We start from the raw sequence: 20,798 nt of genomic DNA, 5'->3' as shown, positions 1-20,798 counted from the left end.
CCTGGTGACATCTGAAGCACCTCAGGGCTTCTGGTCTTTCATAGATCTTCTTGGAATTTTCTAGACAAAGTTGTTCTCTTTTGATAAGCATTTTCCTGTGAGTCAGTAATGACCGCCATGTATACCATGTAGGCCTACTCTTTACCTGGGTGAGCCTGCTAACTACTTTCATACATTTTTTTCTTTGGAGGCAGGTCTGCCTACAGAATGTGCTGTTCAAAACGGTCAACCCCTTAAATCATTCATCCATTCCAGTAGGCCATGTTTTCACAGTGAGAACTTCCTATTTAAGGACTGAATTAGACAATTCATGCAATGGTTGTGGTGAGGTGCATGTAAAGCAACATATTGACTATGTAGAGTAGGTGAACTACAATTTTCCAAGTAATGGACATCTTCTGACCAGCTTCATGGGTGAATGTCGAATACAGCTGGGTGTTCTTGCTGAAGTCAAGCACAGAGCAGATGACCAGTAATTACGCACTCTCATCTATTGACACTGTGAGATATAGCTCAGCCTACATTACTTTACCAGCAGCAATTGCAGCCTTGGAATAAAGTAGTTGGATTACTATATAGCGTACAAAAGATAGGTTTACAAATGGCATCTAATATAGAGCTAATCTGCTAAGAGATTACACATAAAATGCTTATTTTTGGGCTGTTTTTCCTTTCTGCGTGCTTTGCCAATTGTGATCATGTCCCCTACCTGTCTTCCAGCTACAGTAAATACATTTTTTCTGTGTGTGTTTTTTATTATATTCTTTTTAAGCTGAAAATAACAGAGTTCGTGGGAAGATAGTTATTGAACACGTGCCAATTTGCCATGTATATTTTGTTTGTTGTGATGAGGAATTGTTGGTACGACACTGACCATGTTGCAGGCACTTGCATTGACACCTCTGAGTAGCTATTTTCCTGTCGGTAGTCTGTTGCACACATGGTGCCCAGGCATGTATTTGGCATTATGTAGTGCTCCCACCTGTTTGGTACTGGTTATACAGGGAATTAATGGTCTTTCTCCCATACAGGTGAAAGATGACTTTTGTGTCTTTGTGAGAATCGTTGAGACCATTTTATAAAGTGATTGATTTTATAAATCACTCTAGCAATGCTGACACTGTCCTTGCTGGATGAGAACTGTTTTAGAGTAATTTTTTTCTCTTTTATTTATGTTTAATTTACTGCTTATTGCAGTGCGAGGTCGAGGTTGGAGGGTTTAGAACTCACATCATCGGGGTAATTCCAATAAAGCTCCATTTAACCTATCCTTAATGTGGTTGCCCCCAACTAAACTACATACTGTTGGGGTTTTTGGGGGGGGGGTTTGGGGTGGGGGGCTTTAGTTCCTAACATCTCCTCTGCCTAGGGTTTAATTAAAATTTTGATTGTATGCATCTGATGCCCTAACTGAACGGTTCTTTAAATTTATTGTGTATACCAATATATTGCCACATATTTGCCATTTCAAGAGTTGATTAGAAGAACCTTTGCTTAATATAGATTATTTCTATTCTGTGTGTTCTCCATTCTCAGTTGTGTTGAGCTGCTTGATTCCTTTTAGGGGCATGTGTTAATTGTGTGCGATTTCTTTGCGGTCACTGGTTGTAGCACTGCTTTTGGTATGTTGTGCTTTTGTTCTTGTTGCTTAATTTGGTTTGGATGGTTTACAACCATGTTGAACGGAATTACATCTTCCCTGGGACACCTTTTTTTTTATTTTTTATGGTCTACGCTGTTTAAGGCAGTGATTACGCTACATTTTTTTGCTGTGGAGCATGATTTTTCTACTTAATATTTTTAAGCAGTATTTATATTTTTATAAAGAGGAGTATAGAATTAATATCCATAATGGTAAGTTGGCTTATGGTATTTCATAGTAAACATGCATGCAGACCACATTATAATAACAAATGCATGTTGTATACTTATAAAATAACATATCCTCTCCTGTAAAGTCACAGAAGAAATCCGTCAGAGCTAGATGTCCACATACCACTCATAAACCCCCTAGCCATAAAATACCCCACATGATGCTCAGACCCACGTGTCCCCAGATCCACAATTGTACTGTCTGCACTCCACCTGCAATTACATGTTCTATATGACCTTTCTGTGTTTTGCAAAAACTGCTTCTTCCATCATGTTCTGTCTTATTCTCTGCTTTAGAATATAAAGCAGAAAGAATACAAAGACAGAGTGTTGGCTGTCCGTATAGACTCTCCAGGCTGACCGGAGGCTGCACATTATTCCATAGCTGCATACCCTAGCTAATGTTTGGAAGTTTCTATGAATAATTGGGATCCGGTCTGAAGATCGACACTGCCTAGGTCGACAATGTTTAGGTCGACAGTCACTAGGTCGACATGGTTGGAAGGTCGTCAGGGTTTCTAGGTCGACATGTGCTAGGTCAAAAGGTCGACATGAGTTTTTCACATTTTTTCTCTTACGTCCTAGAGGATGCTGGGGATTCCGTAAGGACCATGGGGTATAGACGGGCTCCGCAGGAGACATGGGCACTATAAAGAACTTTAGAATGGGTGTGCTCTGGCTCCTCCCTCTATGCCCCTCCACCAGACCTCAGTTAGATCCTGTGCCCAGAGGAGATTGGGTGCATTACAGGGGAGCTCTCCTGAGTTTCTCTGATTAAAAGAATTTTGTTAGGTTTTTTGTTTTCAGGGAGCCCTGCTGGCAACAGGCTCCCTGCGTCGTGGGACTGAGGAGAGAGAAGCAGACCTACTTAAGTGATAGGCTCTGCTTCTTAGGCTACTGGACACCATTAGCTCCAGAGGGATCAGAACGCAGGTCTCACCCTAGCCGTTCGTCCCAGAGCCGCGCCGCCGTCCTCCTTGCAGAGCCGGAAGATAGAAGCCGGGTGAGTATTAGAAGACAGAAGACATCACAGGCGGCAGAAGACTTCAGATCTTCTCTGAGGTAACGCTGCGCGCCATTGCTCCCACACACAAACACACACTGAGGCACGGATGGGTGCAGGGCGCAGGGGGGGCGCCCTGGGCAGCAATATAAAACCTCTAGGCTGGCATTTTAGTATATATGGGCTGCGGAGGCAATATATATACAAATCCCCCGCCAGTATTGTATTTTTGAGCGGGACCGAAGCCTGCCACTGAGGGGGCGGAGCTTGATTCCACAGCACTGACCAGCGCCATTTTCTCCACAGCACACTGCAGAGAAGCTGGCTCCCCGGACTCTACCCTGCTGAACACGGTGACAGAAAGCTTAAAAAGAGGGGGGGGGGGGGCGGCACTTAATTTGGCAGTGTGTGTATATTGAATAATATTAAAGCGCTGTGGGTCTGGGAAATTGTTTTCCAGGGTCATTGGCGCTGGGTGTGTGCTGGCATACTCTCTCTCTGTCTCTCCAAAGGGCCTTATTGGGGGACTGTCTCCAGATTAGATATTTCCCTGAGTGTGTGGGGGTGTCGGTACGCGTGTGTCGGCATCTCTGAAGCGGAAGGCTCTTTTAGGGAGGGGGTGGAGCAAATGAGTGTGGTGTGTCCGTCGGCAACGCCGACACCTGATTGGTTGGATATGTGGAATGTTTTAAATGCAAATGTGAATTTATTACATAAGAGATTGGACAAAGCAGAGTCCAGGGAAAATGCAGGGAGTCAATCCTTGCCTTTCACTATATCACAGGGCCCTTCTGGGTCTCAGAAGCGCCCACTATCCCAAGTAGCAGACACTGATACCGACACGGATTCTGACTCCAGTGTCGACTACGATGATGCGAGATTGCAGCCAAAGTTGGCAAAAAGTATTCATTATATCATTATTGCAATAAAAGATGTGTTGCATATCACTGATGACCCCTCTGTCCCTGACACGAGAGTCCACATGTTTAAAGAAAAGAAACCTGAGGTTACTTTCCCCCCTTCTCATGAGCTAAATGAGTTGTTTGAAAGGGCTTGGGAAACTCCAGACAAGAAACTGCAGATTCCCAAAAGGATTCTTATGGCGTATCCTTTCCCGGCTGAGGACAGGATACGGTGGGAATCCTCCCCCATGGTGGACAAGGCGTTAACGCGCTTATCCAAAAAGGTGGCGCTGCCGTCTCAAGATACCGCAGCCCTCAAGGATCCTGCTGATCGCAGACAGGAGACTACCTTGAAGTCGATTTATACACATACTGGTACCTTGCTCAGACCGGCGTTGGCGTCGGCTTGGGTTTGTAGCGCTGTAGCAGTTTGGACAGATACCTTGTCTGCTGACATTGATACCCTGGATAAGGATACCATTTTATTGACCTTGGGTCATATTAAAGATGCGGTACTATATATGAGAGATGCTCAGAGAGACGTTGGCCTACTGGGTTCAAGAGCCAACGCCATGGCGATTTCTGCTAGGCGAGCCCTGTGGACCCGCCAATGGACGGGTGATGCGGACTCAAAGAGGCATATGGAGGTTTTGCCTTACAAGGGTGAGGACTTATTTGGGGAAGGTCTCACGGATCTGGTTTCCACAGCTACTGCAGGTAAATCTACTTTTTTACCTTATGTTACCTCACAGCCAAAGAAAACGCCACATTATCAGATGCAGTCCTTTCGGTCGCATAAGTCCAAAAGAGGTCGGGGATCTTCCTTTCTTGCCAGAGGTAAGGGCAGAGGAAAAAAGCTGCCAGCTACAGCTAGTTCCCAGGAACGGAAGTCATCCCCGGCTTCGACTAAATCCACCGCATGACGCTGGGGCTCCGCTGAGGGAGTCCCTCCCAGTGGGGGCACGTCTTCGAATTTTAAGCCACGTCTGGGTTCAATCACAGATGGATCCCTGGGCAATAGAAATTGTATCCCAGGGTTACAAGCTGGAATTCGAAGAGGTGCCTCCTCACCGGTTTTTCAAATCGGCCCTACCAGCTTCTTCCCCGGAGAGGGAAGTAGTTTTAGATGCATTTCAAAAACTGTGTCAACAACAAGTGGTGGTCAAAGTTCCCCTGCTTCAACAGTGGACGGGGTTCTACTCAACCCTGTTTGTGGTCCCGAAACCGGACGGTTCGGTCAGACCCATTCTGAATTTAAAATCCCTAAACCTATACTTGAAAAGGTTCAAATTCAAGATGGAATCGCTCAGAGCGGTCATCGCCAGCCTGGAGGGGGGGGGGGATTTTATGGTGTCTCTGGACATAATGGATGCATACCTGCATGTCCCCATATATCCTCCTCATCAGGCGTTCCTGAGGTTTGCTGTACAGGATTGTCATTACCAATTTCAGACGTTGCTGTTTGGGCTTTCCACGGCCCCGAGGATTTTCACCAAGGTAATGGCGGAAATGATGGTGCTCCTGCGCAAGCAGGGAGTCACAATTATCCCGTACTTGGACAATCTCCTGATAAAAGCAAGATCGAGAGAACAGTTGCTGAACAGCGTATCACTCTCCCTGAGGGTGTTGCAGCAGCACGGCTAGATTCTCAATCTGCCAAAGTCACAGTTGGTTCCAACGACCCGATTGCCTTTCTTAGGCATGATTCTGGACACGGAACAAAAAAGGATTTTTCTTCCAAGAGAAAAAGCCCAGGAACTCCAGATCTTGGCCAGGGACCTGTTGAAGCCGAAAAGGGTGTCGGTCCATCAATGCACTCGAGTTCTGGGAAAAATGGTGGCGTCTTACGAGGCCTTTCCCTTCGGCAGGTTCCATGCGAGGACTTTTCAGTGGGACCTTCTGGACAAATGGTCCGGATCCCATCTACATATTCATCAGAAGATCAGCCTGTCCCCCAGGGCCAGGGTATCTCTCTTATGGTGGCTGCAGAGTGCTCACCTTCTAGAGGGTTGCAGGTTCGGCATTCAGGACTGGGTTCTGGTGACCACGGACACGAGCCTCCGAGGATGGGGAGCAGTCACACAAGAAAGAAACTTTCAGGGACTATGGTCAAGCCAGGAGGCTTGTCTACACATCAACGTACTGGAATTGAGGGCCATCTACAACGGCCTCTGTCGGGCGGAGACTCTTCTTCGGGGCCTGCCTGTTCTGATTCAGTCAGACAGTGTCACAGCCGTGGCTCACGTAAACCGCCAGGGCGGAACAAAAAGCAGAGTGGCGATGGCGGAAGCCGCCAGGATTCTTCGCTGGGCGGAAAATCATGTAAGCACCTTGACTGCTGTATTCATTCCGGGAGTGGACAACTGGGAAGCAAGTCAGTGGGGACTTCCTCAAATAGACATGATGGCGTCACGCCTCAACAACAAGCTTCCGAGGTAATGTGCCAGGTCAAGGGACCCTCAGGCAGTGGCAGTGGACGCCCTGGTGACACCGTGGGTGTTTCAGTCGGTCTATGTATTCCCTCCTCTTCCTCTCATCTCAAAAATACTGAGGATCATAAGACGAAGGGGAGTACAGGCAGTTCTCATTGTTCCAGATTGCCCTCGAACGGCCTGGTATCCGGATCAGCAGGACATGCTCACAGAAGATCCGTGGCCTCTTCCTCTCAGAGAGGACCTGTTGCAACAGGGGCCCTGTCTGTTCCAAGACTTACCGCGGCTGCGTTTGACGGCATGGCGGTTGAACGCCGGATCCTAGCTGGGAAGGGCATTCCGGATGAAGTCATCCCTACTCTGATAAAGGCTGGGAAGGAGGTGACAGCGAAGCATTATCACCGTATCTGGAGGAAGTATGTCTCTTGGTGTGAAACCAAAAATGCTCCTCCGGAAGATTTCCATCTGGGCTGTTTTCTCCACTTCCTACAGACTGGAGTGAATATGGGCCTAAAATTAGGCTCCATTAAGGTTCAGATTTCGGCCCTATCCATTTTCTTTCAGAAGGAATTGGCTTCTCTCCCTGAAGTCCAGACTTTTGTAAAGGGAGTGCTGCACATACAGCCTCCTTTTGTGCCTCCAGTGGCACCATGGGACCTTAACGTGGTGTTACAGTTCCTACAATCTCACTGGTTTGAACCTCTTCAAACGGTTGAATTGAAATTTCTCACTTGGAAGGTGGTCATGTTGTTGGCCTTGGCATCTGCAAGGCGGGTGTCTGTATTGGTGGCTTTGTTTCACAAAAGCCCCTATCTGATTTTCCATGTGGATAGAGCAGAATTAAGGACTCGTCCTAAATTTTTGCCTAAGGTGGTTTCATATGAACCAACCTATTGTGGTACCTGTGGCTACGAAGGACTTGGGGGATTCCAAGTCCCTTGATGTAGTCAGGGCCTTAAAAATATATGTAGCCAGGATGGCTCGGGTTAGGAAAACAGAGGCACTGTTTGTCCTGTATGCAGCCAACAAGGTTGGCGCTCCTGCTTTTAAGCAGACTATTGCTCGCTGGATCTGTAACACTATTCAGCAGGCTCATTCTACGGCTAGATTGCCGTTACCTAATTCAGTAAAGGCCCATTCCACTAGGAAGGTGGGCTCTTCTCGGGCGGCTGCCCGGGGCGTCTCGGCATTACAGCTTTGCCGAGCGGCGACTTGGTCGGGTTCAAACACTTTTGCTAAATTCTACAAGTTTGATACCCTGGCTAATGAGGACCTCATGTTTGCTCAATCGGTGCTGCAGAGTCATCCGCACTCTCCCGCCCGGTTTGGAGCTTTGGTATAATCCCCATGGTCCTTACGGAGTCCCCAGCATCCTCTAGGACGTAAGAGAAAATAAGATTTTAAACCTACCGGTAAATCTTTTTCTCCTAGTCCGTATAGGATGCTGGGCGCCCGTCCCACTGCGGACAACATTCTGCAAGACTTGTATATAGTTATTGCATACATAAGGGTTATGTTACAGTTTTGATCAGTCTTGACTGATGCTGTTGGTTTCATGCTGTTGACTGGTTCGTATATTCCAAGTTATACGGTATGGATGGTGTGGGCTGGTATGAATCTTGCCCTTAGATTAACAAAATCCTTTGCTCGTACTGTCCGTCTCCTCTGGGCACAGTTTCTCTAACTGAGGTCTGGAGGAGGGGCATAGAGGGAGGAGCCAGTGCACACCCATTCTAAAGTTCTTTATAGTGCCCATGTCTCCTGCGGAGCCCGTCTATACCCCATGGTCCTTACGGAGTCCCCAGCATCCTCTACGGACTAGGAGAAAAAGAATTACCGGTAGGTTTAAAATCTTATTTTTTCTTTTTTTGAACTTTCTCATACTTAACGATCCACGTGGACTACGATTGAAACGGTAATCTGTACTGAGTGAAGCATGGCGAGCGAACACAGTGCACTAATTCGGCTTTCCGGTCACTGTACGCAGAAAACGGCACACACAAAATAAAAAAACTCATGTCAACTTTTTGACCTGTGGACCTAGCACATGTCGACCTAGAAACTCTGTCTACCTTCCAACCCTATCGACCTATAGTGGTTGACCTAAACATTGTCAACCTAGACACTGTCGATCTAATGATCCACACCTGAATAATTATCCATATCATGGGAGTGAAGACACATGAGACTAATATTGGGGAGTGCCAGGTTAATGCAAGGTGTCAGAGATGCATCTATATGTGTTAACTTCATCTTTGATTTAGGTGTTGTTTTTTTAATTGTGGTGATACACTTCAGTATGTAACTAATAATATTTTCATGCTTTCTGATGTTTTTACCTGATCCCTCTGTGAGATGTTGGATGGTGTGACCCATATAGGAGATGTACGGAGCATGGTACCAAGAATAACCTAATTGTGGCCAACCCCCCTCCATACAGTGCCATAATTCTTGGCTTTTCGCAGGGAAATGCGTAAGCGAACACCTGTATTTGAGGGTGTGGGCTGATGTGGCAGGCTGTCCTTACTCTCTCTAGAGTCCGGGAGAAGTCCCTGAAATTTGTTAGTCCCGGGCATTCCGGGACAATAGACAAGTTTGCCATAAGTGTTTCAGAAATTAATTTTTCCTTTCAGACATGATTATGTAATCACATGCATGTCATAACACTTGCCGTATGTGATATGCCATGAACTGTGTACGTGTATTTTGAAGGTGCCAAGGTATCTTGAGTAGCCCACATTCTATTGGACAGTCAGCATGAGTGCTTGGTTTGGTATTATAGAAGTTGGCTATACAGTCTTCTGCAAATCCAAGCACCTCTACATACGGGTTCACTACGGCTGGCCGGCGGTCGGGCTCCCGGCAACCAGCATACCGGCGCCGGGAGGCCGACTGCCGGCTTACCGACAGTGTGGCGAGCGCAAATGAGCCCCTTGCGGGCTCGCTGCGCTCGCCACGCTACGCGCGCCACACTATTTTATTCTCCCTCTATGGGGGTCGTGGACCCCCACGAGGGAAAATAAGTGTCGGTATGCCGGCTGTCGGGCTCCCGGCGCCGGTATACTGAGCGCCGGGAGCCCGACCGCCGGCATACAGAAGACCACCCCTACATACATCCATACTGAGCTTTCATAGAGAGAGACTTCACTAATAAACTCCTTCCCTTCTAAATATGATCTAACATGCGTACACATATAAAGTTGTACTTGGGAGAGCTAACTGATCATATTAAGGAGTAGATATTGTAGCTATCAGCCATGATAAAAATAAAAGGTGATCTGCTTTGTTAAAGTAAATATATATTTTATTCTGGTGTTAACTGGTCATAAAGGATGGACATGGCTCCTGCCGAGCTTTGAGTGTCTCCAGAACTGGGATAGGTTGTTTTTCAAGATAGTTTAAGAATGTGGTTTTGTTATTTTTGTAGCTTCTTGGCCTGCGGTTACACGCTCCTGTGTCTGCTGTTTTTGAAAGTGTTAAAGTCTTCCAGCCTTAGTTTATTTTATTAGCCTATGGTATTTGCTTTGTTTATAAATACTGATTTGTAGACTGTAGTGGTTTGCCTCCATAATGATGTTTGTATAATAATTAGAAAATGTATGATACCATTTATGAGTTTATTACAGATGTGTCATTATGCATTTAGCCTCAGTGTGCCATGCACCATGAGATGCCTTGTTTGCGTGAGCTGACATATCCCGTGCAACTTTGCTATCTTTGTGCGTCTTTATTTTGCTAAAAATGCATCATATTCACATCACTATGCGAAAACACACAAACAGACTCTGCTAATTAAGATGGTATGCGGCATGCCTATATTCTGTGTGCGACTGCAGCTGTATCTACATACAAAATGCTACGTTACAGTGTTTTCCAGGAATACAATACATAAGGGTAAAAACTACTGAATGACGGGCAGTAACAATAGTGGTTTGCAACCAAGTGCCCTGTGAGACCAAACAGCCAGGATCAGAGTTTCTGAATGAGTGGGGTCTCATTGGAGACCTGGATAATGCAGGGCGGGAACAAGCGGGAGGAGGGCCCTGTTCTTACAAGCTTACAGTCTAGCTGAGTGAGGTAAAGCTGGGAGGAGAACTGGGAAAATATGAATAGGGAAGGTCAGCGGAGATGATGAACAAATGCGGTTTCAGAGCACATTTGAAGCCGTGCAGACTGGTAGATTGTCTTAAAGAGAAGGGGAAATGAGTTCCAGAGTAGGGGAGCAGTGGGAGTAAAGTCGTATATGTCAGAGGAAGAGGGTGTGAGGTGGTGGACTGTGAGGAGGTCGGAGATGTACAGTAGGAGCTGCAGGAGTGATTGTGTGTTTTGAAAGTAAGGGGGAGGAGTATAAACTGAATTCTTTAATGGTGGAGTAGCCATTGCTGGAGTTGAAAAAGAGGAGAGGGAGATGGGAAGATGAATCAAACCACAGCATTGAGGATAGATTTCCAGAGGGGAATAGCAGTTTAGGTGGTAGATATGCATCCTTAGATCCTTAGGTCCTGAAGAAGATTTCCCCTGTGCTCACTTCCTGCTAATGCTGGAACATTTGTTTCCGCTTATAAGTCTGCAAATGATCCTCACGTACCTTTCCAAACGCTTTAATTTCACCTTATTTATTTCACTTTCTGCCTCCAGCAGCTCAAAGCGGTGATTAATTCATGTTTTAGTGAAGCTGTCACTCCTAATCTGCATTTTATGTAAAAACTAATAAAACAAATCCTTATTTTGCAATTTAAACCTTATTGAGTCTAATTCACTGGCACTGCAAGTTTATTGTTCCCCTGCAGCTTGACGTGCTTCCAATTGTAATTGTGTTGACCCTTTATTGCAGTAAATCTCCCCAGCGCTTATCAAAGAGGGGAAGATAAGGCTACTATTCAGAGCTTCATTAAATATCTCATTTGTATTAGGCAGGCAGAGTGCTGGAACGGGAATCATCATAGCAGACTCTGTGACCTCCTCCGCTCATGGTCTCATGGGCTCGGAATGTCTTGTTTTCCTTCCCCGTTCCCTCCCCAATTTATGTCTCTGGCGCGCTGCCAGTCCCAAACTGTCATAAGATGTAGTATGTTTCCTAGACTTCAAAGCAGTACTTTCCAAATGTCTTGTTACGTTGTTTCTTAGGCCCATAACTTCTAAAATTAGATTTATCTAGGAAGCTCTGCTCCAGTTTATTGCAGCAGTCCTTTATGGGTTAATCTAAAGTCACTTTAGTCAATCCTTGGTTCTCTAATTTTTGTAAGAGAATGCACAAAGGGGGTCATTCCGAGTTGTTCGCTCGGTATTTTTTTTCGCATCGCAGCGATTTTCCGCTTAGTGCGCATGCGCAATGTCCGCAGTGCGACTGCGCCAAGTAAATTTGCTATGCAGTTAGGAATTTTACTCACGGCTTTTTCATCGTTCTGGTGATCGTAGTGTGATTGACAGGAAGTGGGTGTTACTGGGCGGAAACTGGCCGTTTTATGGGTGTGTGCGGAAAAACGCTACCGTTTCTGGGAAAAACGCGGGAGTGGCTGGAGAAACGGAGGAGTGTCTGGGCGAACGCTGGGTGTGTTTGTGACGTCAAACCAGGAACGACAAGCACTGAACTGATCGCAGATGCCGAGTAAGTCTGGAGCTACTCAGAAACAGCTAAGAGAGGTCTAATCGCAATATTGCGAATACGTCGTTCGCAATTTTAAGAAGCTAAGATTCACTCCCAGTAGGCGGCGGCTTAGCGTGAGTAAATCTGCTAAAAGCAGCTTGCGAGCGAACAACTCGGAATGAAGGCCAAAATACTTTTTCTGATAAGATTGTGGTCCTGCTGCTGTGATTGCCTTAAGCTGAGCATACTCAATACGATTACTTGGCAGATCTTGCTGGTTGTATTGAAAATCTGGTAATGAATGAGAGCAAATGACAATCGACCATTTTTCAGTGTTTAGGAGCAAATGGTCGAGTGTCATTTGTTTTCCTCCATTGCCAGATTTTCATTCCAACCAGCCAGATTTGGCAGATAGTCTGCCGGATAATTGTATAGTGTATGCCCAGCTTTAGATGTTGCCTTTATTGTTGCAACTCTGGCCAGTGACTCAAAGGAAAGTCTTCCCATCTACACTCAATAGGGGCAATCCAATTGCGGGCAAAGTATGCGAGTTGCCGTTGTAACGGTGTGGACACACCAGCAATGGCACAGCAACTTGCACCCCTTGCAGACAATCTCCTTAGCACAGTTTAGAGTTGCAAACAAACAGTCCAAACTGCCTAAAGCTGGGTACACACTGGAGCAACGGGCATTCGTTATGACATCAGAACAAATGCCCTTCAGCCCAGATTGTCTGTACACACTGGAGCGACTTTAATGAAGTACAGAACGACCATGTTCAGTCCATCATTAGGATACAACTGGATGCTAGTGATATTGCTTGGTTTGATGTACAGTACATCAAACCAAGCATCCGTCACTAGCAACAACGGGAGCATACACACACAGCGATGTAGGAGATAACGGCATATTATTCTGACATCGCTCAAGTGTGTACCCAGCTTTAACGTTTAACTGGTGTAGGTAAAAGCATCTTTTTTTCGGACATGTGAACAAGCCATGTCTAGATATTATTATTATTATTACATTTTATTTAGAAGGCGCCACAAGTGTTTCGCAGCGCCATACAAAGAACAGTACAGGGAGACTAAACTTAGCATTACAGTAAATAAATAACAGAAATAGAGTACAGGTAACAGAGAGCGCCACAATTCTCAAGATATAATACAGCTAAGATGTAAGTAGTAAGGGAGTGATCATCGTACTACTAGGAGCTGGCGGCCATAGATAGAGATGATCCTTTACCAGCAGGAGAAAGAGTGGGTAAAGATGGTCGCTGAGTAGGGGAGAGCTGCGAGTGAAATATGTAGAGAAGAGGGCTTAGATAACAAGAGGAAAGAGGGCCCTGCTCTGAAGAGCTAACAATCTAGTGGGAAGGGTCGACAGACAGATGACATGAGGCGCAAGCAAGCGGGAGGTAGCCTGATGACAGTATGTAAGCAAAGCTGAGATGTTCAAGGCATGAGGCAGGGGGATGGAGGAGCGGCCTCAGGACTAAATTATGCATCGGAAGGGTATGCTTTGATGAACAGGTGGGTTTTTAGTGCCCGTTTGAAGCTTTGCAAGGTTGGGGAGTGTCTAATGGAGCGGGGGAGTGCGTTCCACTGAAGGGGTGCAGCATGGGCATAGTCTTCAACTCGAGCATGGGAAGCAGTGACCAGGGCAGCAGAGAGGCGACGGTCATTGGTTGACCGTAGGCGGCGGGAGGGAGTATGAAGGGGGGAGAGGAGGTTGGAGGTGTAGGGAGCAGTGGAATTAGAGATGGCCTTGTATGTGAGGGTGAGGAGTTTGAAGAGGATTCTGTAGGGGAAGGGGAGTGGCAGATGTGGAGCTGCGGGAGAGGAAGATAAGTCTAGCTGCGTAGTTCAGGACAGATTGGAGGGGAGCAAGATGGGAGCAAGCGAGGATAGTGAGGAGAACATTGCAGTAGTCAAGTCGTGAGATGACCAGTGGAGTGGATGATAAGTTTAGTTACACTCTGGGAGAGAAATGGCCTGATATGAGCAATCTTGTGTAGCTGGAACCGGCAGGATTGTGCCAGAGCTTGGATGTGGGGTGCAAAGGAGAGGGAGGAGTCAAGAGTGACGCCCAAGCAGCGGAGTTGGGGAACGGGGTAGATGGTGGTGTTGTCAACAGTGATAGAGATATTAGATACTGTATGTTTAGGATAATTCAGGCCCCACAGTGTGCTAGTCAAAAGTCTAGGTTGTGTATTGGATGTTTTGGCTCCAGTTTTTCAGAATCCTATACAGGGGCAGAGTTATTAATTTTTTTAAATTGGAAGGTAATAAAGGACCAGCCAGTCAGCTCCTGTCATTTTTCAAACCCAGCCTGTGACATGGCAGTTAGTATCTGATTGGCTGGTCCTTTATCACCTTCCACTTTATCACTTTACAGAGCTTAATAAATCTGCCCCTCAGTTCTTAGTCCAGATTTAGTTTTATGCCTCTCTTCCCATGTAAAGGAGTTGGAAAAAGGAGGTGTGTCCTGATTTTCCATTTAAAACAAATGGATTTAACTTCCAGATATCACAAAACAAAGCACAGAATTATACTTTTAACATTTTAAAAGAGAAATGCATTTGTTAACAAGTATGACGGGGAGAGAAAAGTGGATGACTGTTTCAGAAGCTATATATAATCACTCTGTAGGAGAAAATATTTAGAGGAAAAAGGAGTAAACACGCAATCTTTCTGAATGGTATCCTTGCAACAGTCATCATTGGTAGAGGAAAAACACTTTTCTCGCCATTAAATTGTTTTGTGCAGAGAGACCATCCGGACGGGAAGTTGCCCCTTCAGTTCTAAAAATAATATTAAAGTATAAAAAAAGATTCATTCTGCGTGTCAGCCATCATGTTCTGACAAGAAGCATTTTCAGCGAAATAAGAGTTTAGTGGAGCCATTTCCAGCCGGAATATTTGATCGGCTTTGACAGCTGCAGGTTTCCATGCACACGCGGCAGTTCCACCGGCAGCTGTGAATTATGCTTTCACTTTTGTGGGTGACAGTTTTGGTTAAGCAGTACGTGATGCAGATTTGATTACTCACAACTGAAAACAAGAGACAGGTCTCGGTGTCAATGAAGCGCTCTGCTTTTTGGTGTTGTCATGTCTCACCCATCATTAATGTAACAAAATCTGTTTACTTTTTTTTTTCTTTTTTTTTTATAAATTATGCTCTGCCGAATGTTTTTCCTGAGGTAACCTTATTTAGAAAGTAATTCATATACATGCAGAACAGTATGTTACTAATTTCTGGTCTGGTCTCATTTGCCTGTTGGAATGGATTTATTAGGCTATCGTTCTCTACAGACCATCTGAACTGTACCTTGAAGGATCAGCAGGGCCGGATCTAGACCTTGTGGCGCCCAGGATGAAAAAATAGGGGCGTGGCTTCATGGAGAAGGGGTGTGGTCAGTTATTCCCTCTGTAGCTGTGCCCACAGTAGTATTGCCCCTAGTACTTGCCCCCTGTAGAGTTGTGCCCCCTAGTTGCACCGCTTACAAAAAAAAATAAAAATAAATTAATACTTACAATCCCCGCTCCTGCTTCCCGACCGCTGCTGCCCTCTGTCTTCGGCCACTGGCGCTGCTCCTCGGATCTATGGGAGAGACATCATGACCTCTTTCCCATAGCACCACATAGACACTACTGGTCAATTATGATCTCTAGCGTCTATGTGCCGCTCCCACAATGCAGTGCGGGTGCACGATGACTTCATCGCGCACAGCACCGGCACCAGCAGCAGATCTTGCCACGGCGGCGGCGCCCTCCGGAAGACGGCACCCCAGGCAAAACTCCTGCTTGCCCGTAGCAAGATCCGCTACTGAGGATCAGCTATTTCCTACAGCATGATGTGTTTCTACACATGTATATAGTGTCAATCTCTACATCTGTCGTGTTGTAATAAGTATCCTTTAACTCCCAGGATTCACTAAAGCTAAAAAAAAAAAAAACATAAACAATCAAAATATTTTTATATTTTTCTGTGGCTTGTATTATATTGTTGTCTCTGTATCAGTGGTGTTTTTATGCCCATTGTGAAGAAAAGTGATGAAGGTGGCCATTCACTTATACAACTTCTGTGAGGGAGAAGTCTCATAAGATTTCCCTGGAACCGCCCAGCAGCTTGTGGTATTTTTGCATACAATGTATCGTATGCAGTCCAAGCCATGCCTGCGGCGTCCGATATATCTGTAGTGCAGTACTTCCGATCTAGGGGCTCCGATCCGATGCTCATGGGACCGCCGACCGGAGTGCGATGTGCCAGTTTTCATCTGATTGATCAGCCCAAAACGTTAGAATCTGATGAAATCGGGCAAAATCGTACTAGTGTATGGGCACCTTGACATAGATTCAGAAGAGCTGAGTGTAATGACTGAGGTAGTCTCTTTGCAATCGGTCATATAGACCCATTACGGATATACAGTATACATGTGCAGAAATTGCTATGGAACCCATAATGGGCAATTGAGAGGTAGCATGTGAAATAGTTAAAAATAAATAAACAATAACCACACAGTTGTAAGTAAATCTGACTAATATGATTGGAGGCATTGTCTTTGTACTACTTATTTTTTGCTTAAGGGTGTTGAAATATGACAGCCGAACCACAGGAGGTATACAACAAAGTGGCATAGAAAGTTGCCCATTAAGCAGAGCTGTCAGTGCGAATTATTTTGGTACAGGGTGAAAAGTTCTAGCTCATTTGGTACCCAGCCGGGTGCAGGCCTTAGGCACGTTGTTATTGTTCCCCCATGCTGTTAAATAGACAGTCAGCACTGATATCCCTTCTTTCCTCATTCTACAGTTGGAGTCACCTGGAAGCCCCTCTGGGCCTGAATTGCCTGTTGAGACAATGCTGGATGACAGGGAACGAAGAATTTCCCATTCTCTCTACAGCGGCATTGAGGGGTTTGACGAATCGCCCACAAGGAATGCCACATTAAGTAGGATAATGGGTGAGTCAAGTAGACTGTACTAATCATGTCAGGTTTTTGTCTTTTTCTCTGTTCATTGAGGAGTGATTAATGTATTATTTGCAATAGCGGCATGCAGCACAAAATATCCAAAAACAAGTTCAAGTAGAGGGAAATCTGCATCGAATAAACAGTTTCTAACTTGATTGGCATAGTTTCCCTAGTGACACCAATGATGTGGGTACACTATTTAACTCTAGGCATGTTCTTTAGGAGAATACTGATTTTTTTTCCCTCTTCCGCTCTTAATGGGTCTGTCCAATTAGGGGATGTGCATTAGACATAGTCTCCGCTGTATTAAACAACAATTTTTGCATATTGACTGATAAACATTTGGTGTGTACAAAGCATTTTACACTACAATTACTAGCTACACATACATGTAAGTGACTTACTCAAAGTGGAATATAGTCTGAATTGTGAATGCATTAACACAGCTGATTGCCAAATAAATGAATGGATAGTGCATCTACTATGAAACCTGGAACATTTGAAGAAAACGGTTGGCAAAAGAAGTCACTGTGAGCATAAAAAACATTACTAGAGAGAGTTTTGTCTTCACTTAGAAATTGACCATGTAATCTATACAAATTTAGCATTTCTTATATACAGTAAATGCAGGTGTGTAAAAATTATATATATATATATATATATATATATATATATATATATATATATAATTTCTTTATGACATTTGAAAAGCCACATTTGTGAATGTGAAGAGATTATATAAGTAGCAACATTAATTACATGAGAAGTATGTAAATTAGGGTTACGAATGAGTCAAAGGTTAAAACAGCCCAATGTTAGTGTCACATCCCTGGAGGTGGTACCAGTAAAGGAAAGGGATAAGAATAATTGGTGGTAGGAGATGGGAAAAAAAATGTGTTTGGTGACAAAGGTAATCCTCTATTACACCAAGGTATTCGTTCACTAATCCCAGAAGCACCTGTGACATTTACTGTACTAGTTGACAAAGTAAGTACAGTGAATTTACACGGTAATAACTAAATAGACATAACCTTTCCTCCCCCTTCCTGTATTGTGAGCACTGTGTTCTCAGTGATCTGTGCTGGGGATTATCAATAAATCTGCCAAACTCTCTCTCAATTTGAATAGATAAACTCGCGTGCAAAGCAGGAAGTGTGAAAACATTTAGGGGGAATTCAATTAGGCCCATTAATTTAACGGGTGCAGAAAACGGGGCTTTTTTTCTATCTTTTTTTTTTTTTTTTTGCTTCGGGTTAGAGCCCATTATCTGTGTCTGTTAAATATATATTTTTAGCGGGCAAAAACATATAAAATCCATGATAAGTTAATTGGACGATGTGTTTTCACTGCCTGATTCGTGAAAACGGGCTAATCAGGGATTTTTATTTTTTTCTGGACCCTGCTGAGGTCCCGAAAAAAAAAAAAAAATCCCAGATAAGTGCTGCTTGTGGCCGTGCTTCGGGGTTAATTGGATAGCCCCGGGGGTGTCCAATTAGCCCAGGATAAATTACTGCAGCTAATTGAATTCCCCCTTTAATCATCATTTCGTACTGCCTTGCAAACATTAGAAGAGTGTGACCTTAGAACTTTACGTGAACATGTGCAAGTTTATATATTGCATTTAATTATCCAAATTTTCTCATTTGCCTCTAGTATACATTTTACAAGGGAGAAGTACTGGTGTATGTGGAAATGTGAGGCTGGAGAATAAGTCATTTGAGTGTTATCCATGGCTTGCTTGGGTTTTCTATTTTTCAGGGCATTAGCTCTGAAAGTGTATAGATAATTTTCTGCATCCTTTGTTAACATGCAGCACCATGCTGCTCACATAGTCCCCTGTGGCCAATGATGTTATTAGCGCTTGCTCTGCAGCAATCCAGCTTTCCCTTAACAGACCCAGTTAATAAAGACTTGTCTTGCCACAGGAGAAACTGGATTTACCGACTCGCTCATCATGGGATTAGTTTGTAAGGATTTTCAAATTTAAAACACAATGAGCTGTTTGATTAAAATTGCTCCTGACATTAAAAATGCTTTTTTTTCCATGGGCAAATTATTATTTTTTCCTTGAATACAAAGATGTAAGCAGAGCTATTAGATCATTTAAATTCCAATGTTTCTAATGAGCTCATTAACATTGTAATTAAGAAAAATAATTATTTTTTGTGGCGTTCTCATAAGTTGCCCTTTATGTTTTCAAGTAAGCAGGACGTTATGTTGGTAAACATTCCATGCCAGTTTAGATTTTGACAGTATTGTTGACATTATCTGATTCAGTTATTTTTTATTGGTAATAAGTTCTTGTATCCTGCCAGAGTGCCATTTTTTGCTCAGCATTACATGATTTAGAGGGAAACTAGCAAACTTTCTAAAGAGGGCAAGTGGTGAATTGCCCATAGTAACCAATCAAATTCTAGCTTATCATGTTCTAGATTGTACTAGATAAATGGTAGCTAGAATCTGATTGGTTGCTATGGTTATCTTCTGTTTTTAAGATGGTATGATAAATCCCCCACTTATTGTAGCTATATAAAGGTCATCCCTGTTATATGTGGCTGATCTGTTTGGATTTTTATGGTGTTTCTTTGGTAATATGTAAAAATAAAAAATGTATACAGAACACTCTTTAAAATGTGCTCTCTGAGCTCTGCAACTCGTGTAGTTAAATAATGTGTGTTATAATTAATCTGTAATCGTGGGATCCAGTTGTAATTGAGTATTGGTTATTTGACTGCATTAAGTGTACTGTAGTTGACAATTATGCCGACAGTGCAAGTCATTCCGTATTCCCATCAGGGTTGGTAATTGTGTGCTTCACCCTCCTCACCCTGGTATATATGGTGCACAATTACAGGTCCCCGGTTATAAGAGTACTGTTCAATTGTTAGAAATATTTAATTTCAGTTAAATTGCAACCTGTATTCTGAGTGCATCGCCTCCTTGTGGGTCACAGCTTCTAGCTATTGTTTTTCTATTGCTGTGTATGTAGTGGGCTTCATGTGATGCTTCATAGGCCACACAGTAGGTTTTTTAGTATACCTTCTGTGTAAAAACATTAGATCATATGAGATCAGAGCACCAATTACAGTTTTCAGCAGGGTGTGCTGATTTAAATCAACTTGATTTTAAATGATGATTTAAATCACATGATTTATTGTTTTAATTATCGATTTAAATTGCATGATTTAAAATATCCATATTCAAATATCTTTCTACCAACACTGGTCAAGTTCCAAGCAAAAACAACCCCGTTTAATGACCTCTTGTTTGACCACGATGTTGTATCAACAGTGGCATTGGTGGAAAATGCACATTGGTTCAGATACTGTAGCTGGTAATGAAAATACCGTAGTAGCAGTAGAGGAATTGCTAAAAGATGCAGCGTCATCAGCTTCAGTAGAAAGATTATTTCCCACATTTGGTTTGCTGCAGTCAGAACGGAGAAACCGCTTGGCTACTGACAAAACTGCAAAACTTGGGTTTCTTTTTAAGGCGTTTAATAAACCCAACGTGTAGGCTTATTCAGATTTACAAATCAGGCAAGGCAATTGCCAACTATTGTAACTTTTAACATCATGGCTGTTTCTTTCCTTTTGCAGTTTGTGTGATTTGTGTGTAGTTTGCTGTGCCATGCCATAATTTATTGTGACACTGGCAAGTCATTTACATTAAATATATAAAAGTTACAGTATTTTAAAAGAACTTTGTATTATTGCTCTTACTTGATTTATTTGTTTACTTGATCATTTTTATAAAAATTTAATATAAGTAAAAAAATGTAAGTTAAAAAAATTCAGATTTAAAAATAATAATCTGTTTTTATTTATTTAAAAAAAAAATCATTATTTTTTTCACACCCTGGTTTTCAGGTAGTTGACTTGTCCGTGACTGATGGTAGGAAGACCTCCCCCGTTCATTCACAGTATAACTCACTACAGAGATCTACTGTAGATGAGATCTGCTCACCCTATGATATAGATGTTAGGAGCACTGAATGGAGATGCTCTGTACACAAGGGCTGCATGTGTTCC

The 20,798-nt window shown here is 43.7% G+C and overlaps 1 protein-coding gene across 17 annotated transcripts in view; it reads left to right on the top strand.

The window, feature by feature from the left end:
- PARD3 (par-3 family cell polarity regulator) overlaps positions 1-20,798 on the top strand; it is a 919,963-nt gene that overhangs the window by 551,230 nt on the left and 347,935 nt on the right. For all 17 annotated transcript variants that reach the window (XM_063922114.1, XM_063922110.1, XM_063922109.1 and 14 more), the window contains one exon: positions 16,608-16,758. In XM_063922114.1, coding sequence (XP_063778184.1) covers positions 16,608-16,758 — 151 coding nt within the window. The remainder of the gene's footprint in view (positions 1-16,607; positions 16,759-20,798) is intronic.

The sequence above is a fragment of the Pseudophryne corroboree genome, chromosome 5 (assembly GCF_028390025.1).
Source record: "Pseudophryne corroboree isolate aPseCor3 chromosome 5, aPseCor3.hap2, whole genome shotgun sequence".
Taxonomy (NCBI): Eukaryota; Metazoa; Chordata; class Amphibia; order Anura; family Myobatrachidae; genus Pseudophryne; species Pseudophryne corroboree.
This window is presented reverse-complemented; position numbering and strand designations above follow the sequence as displayed.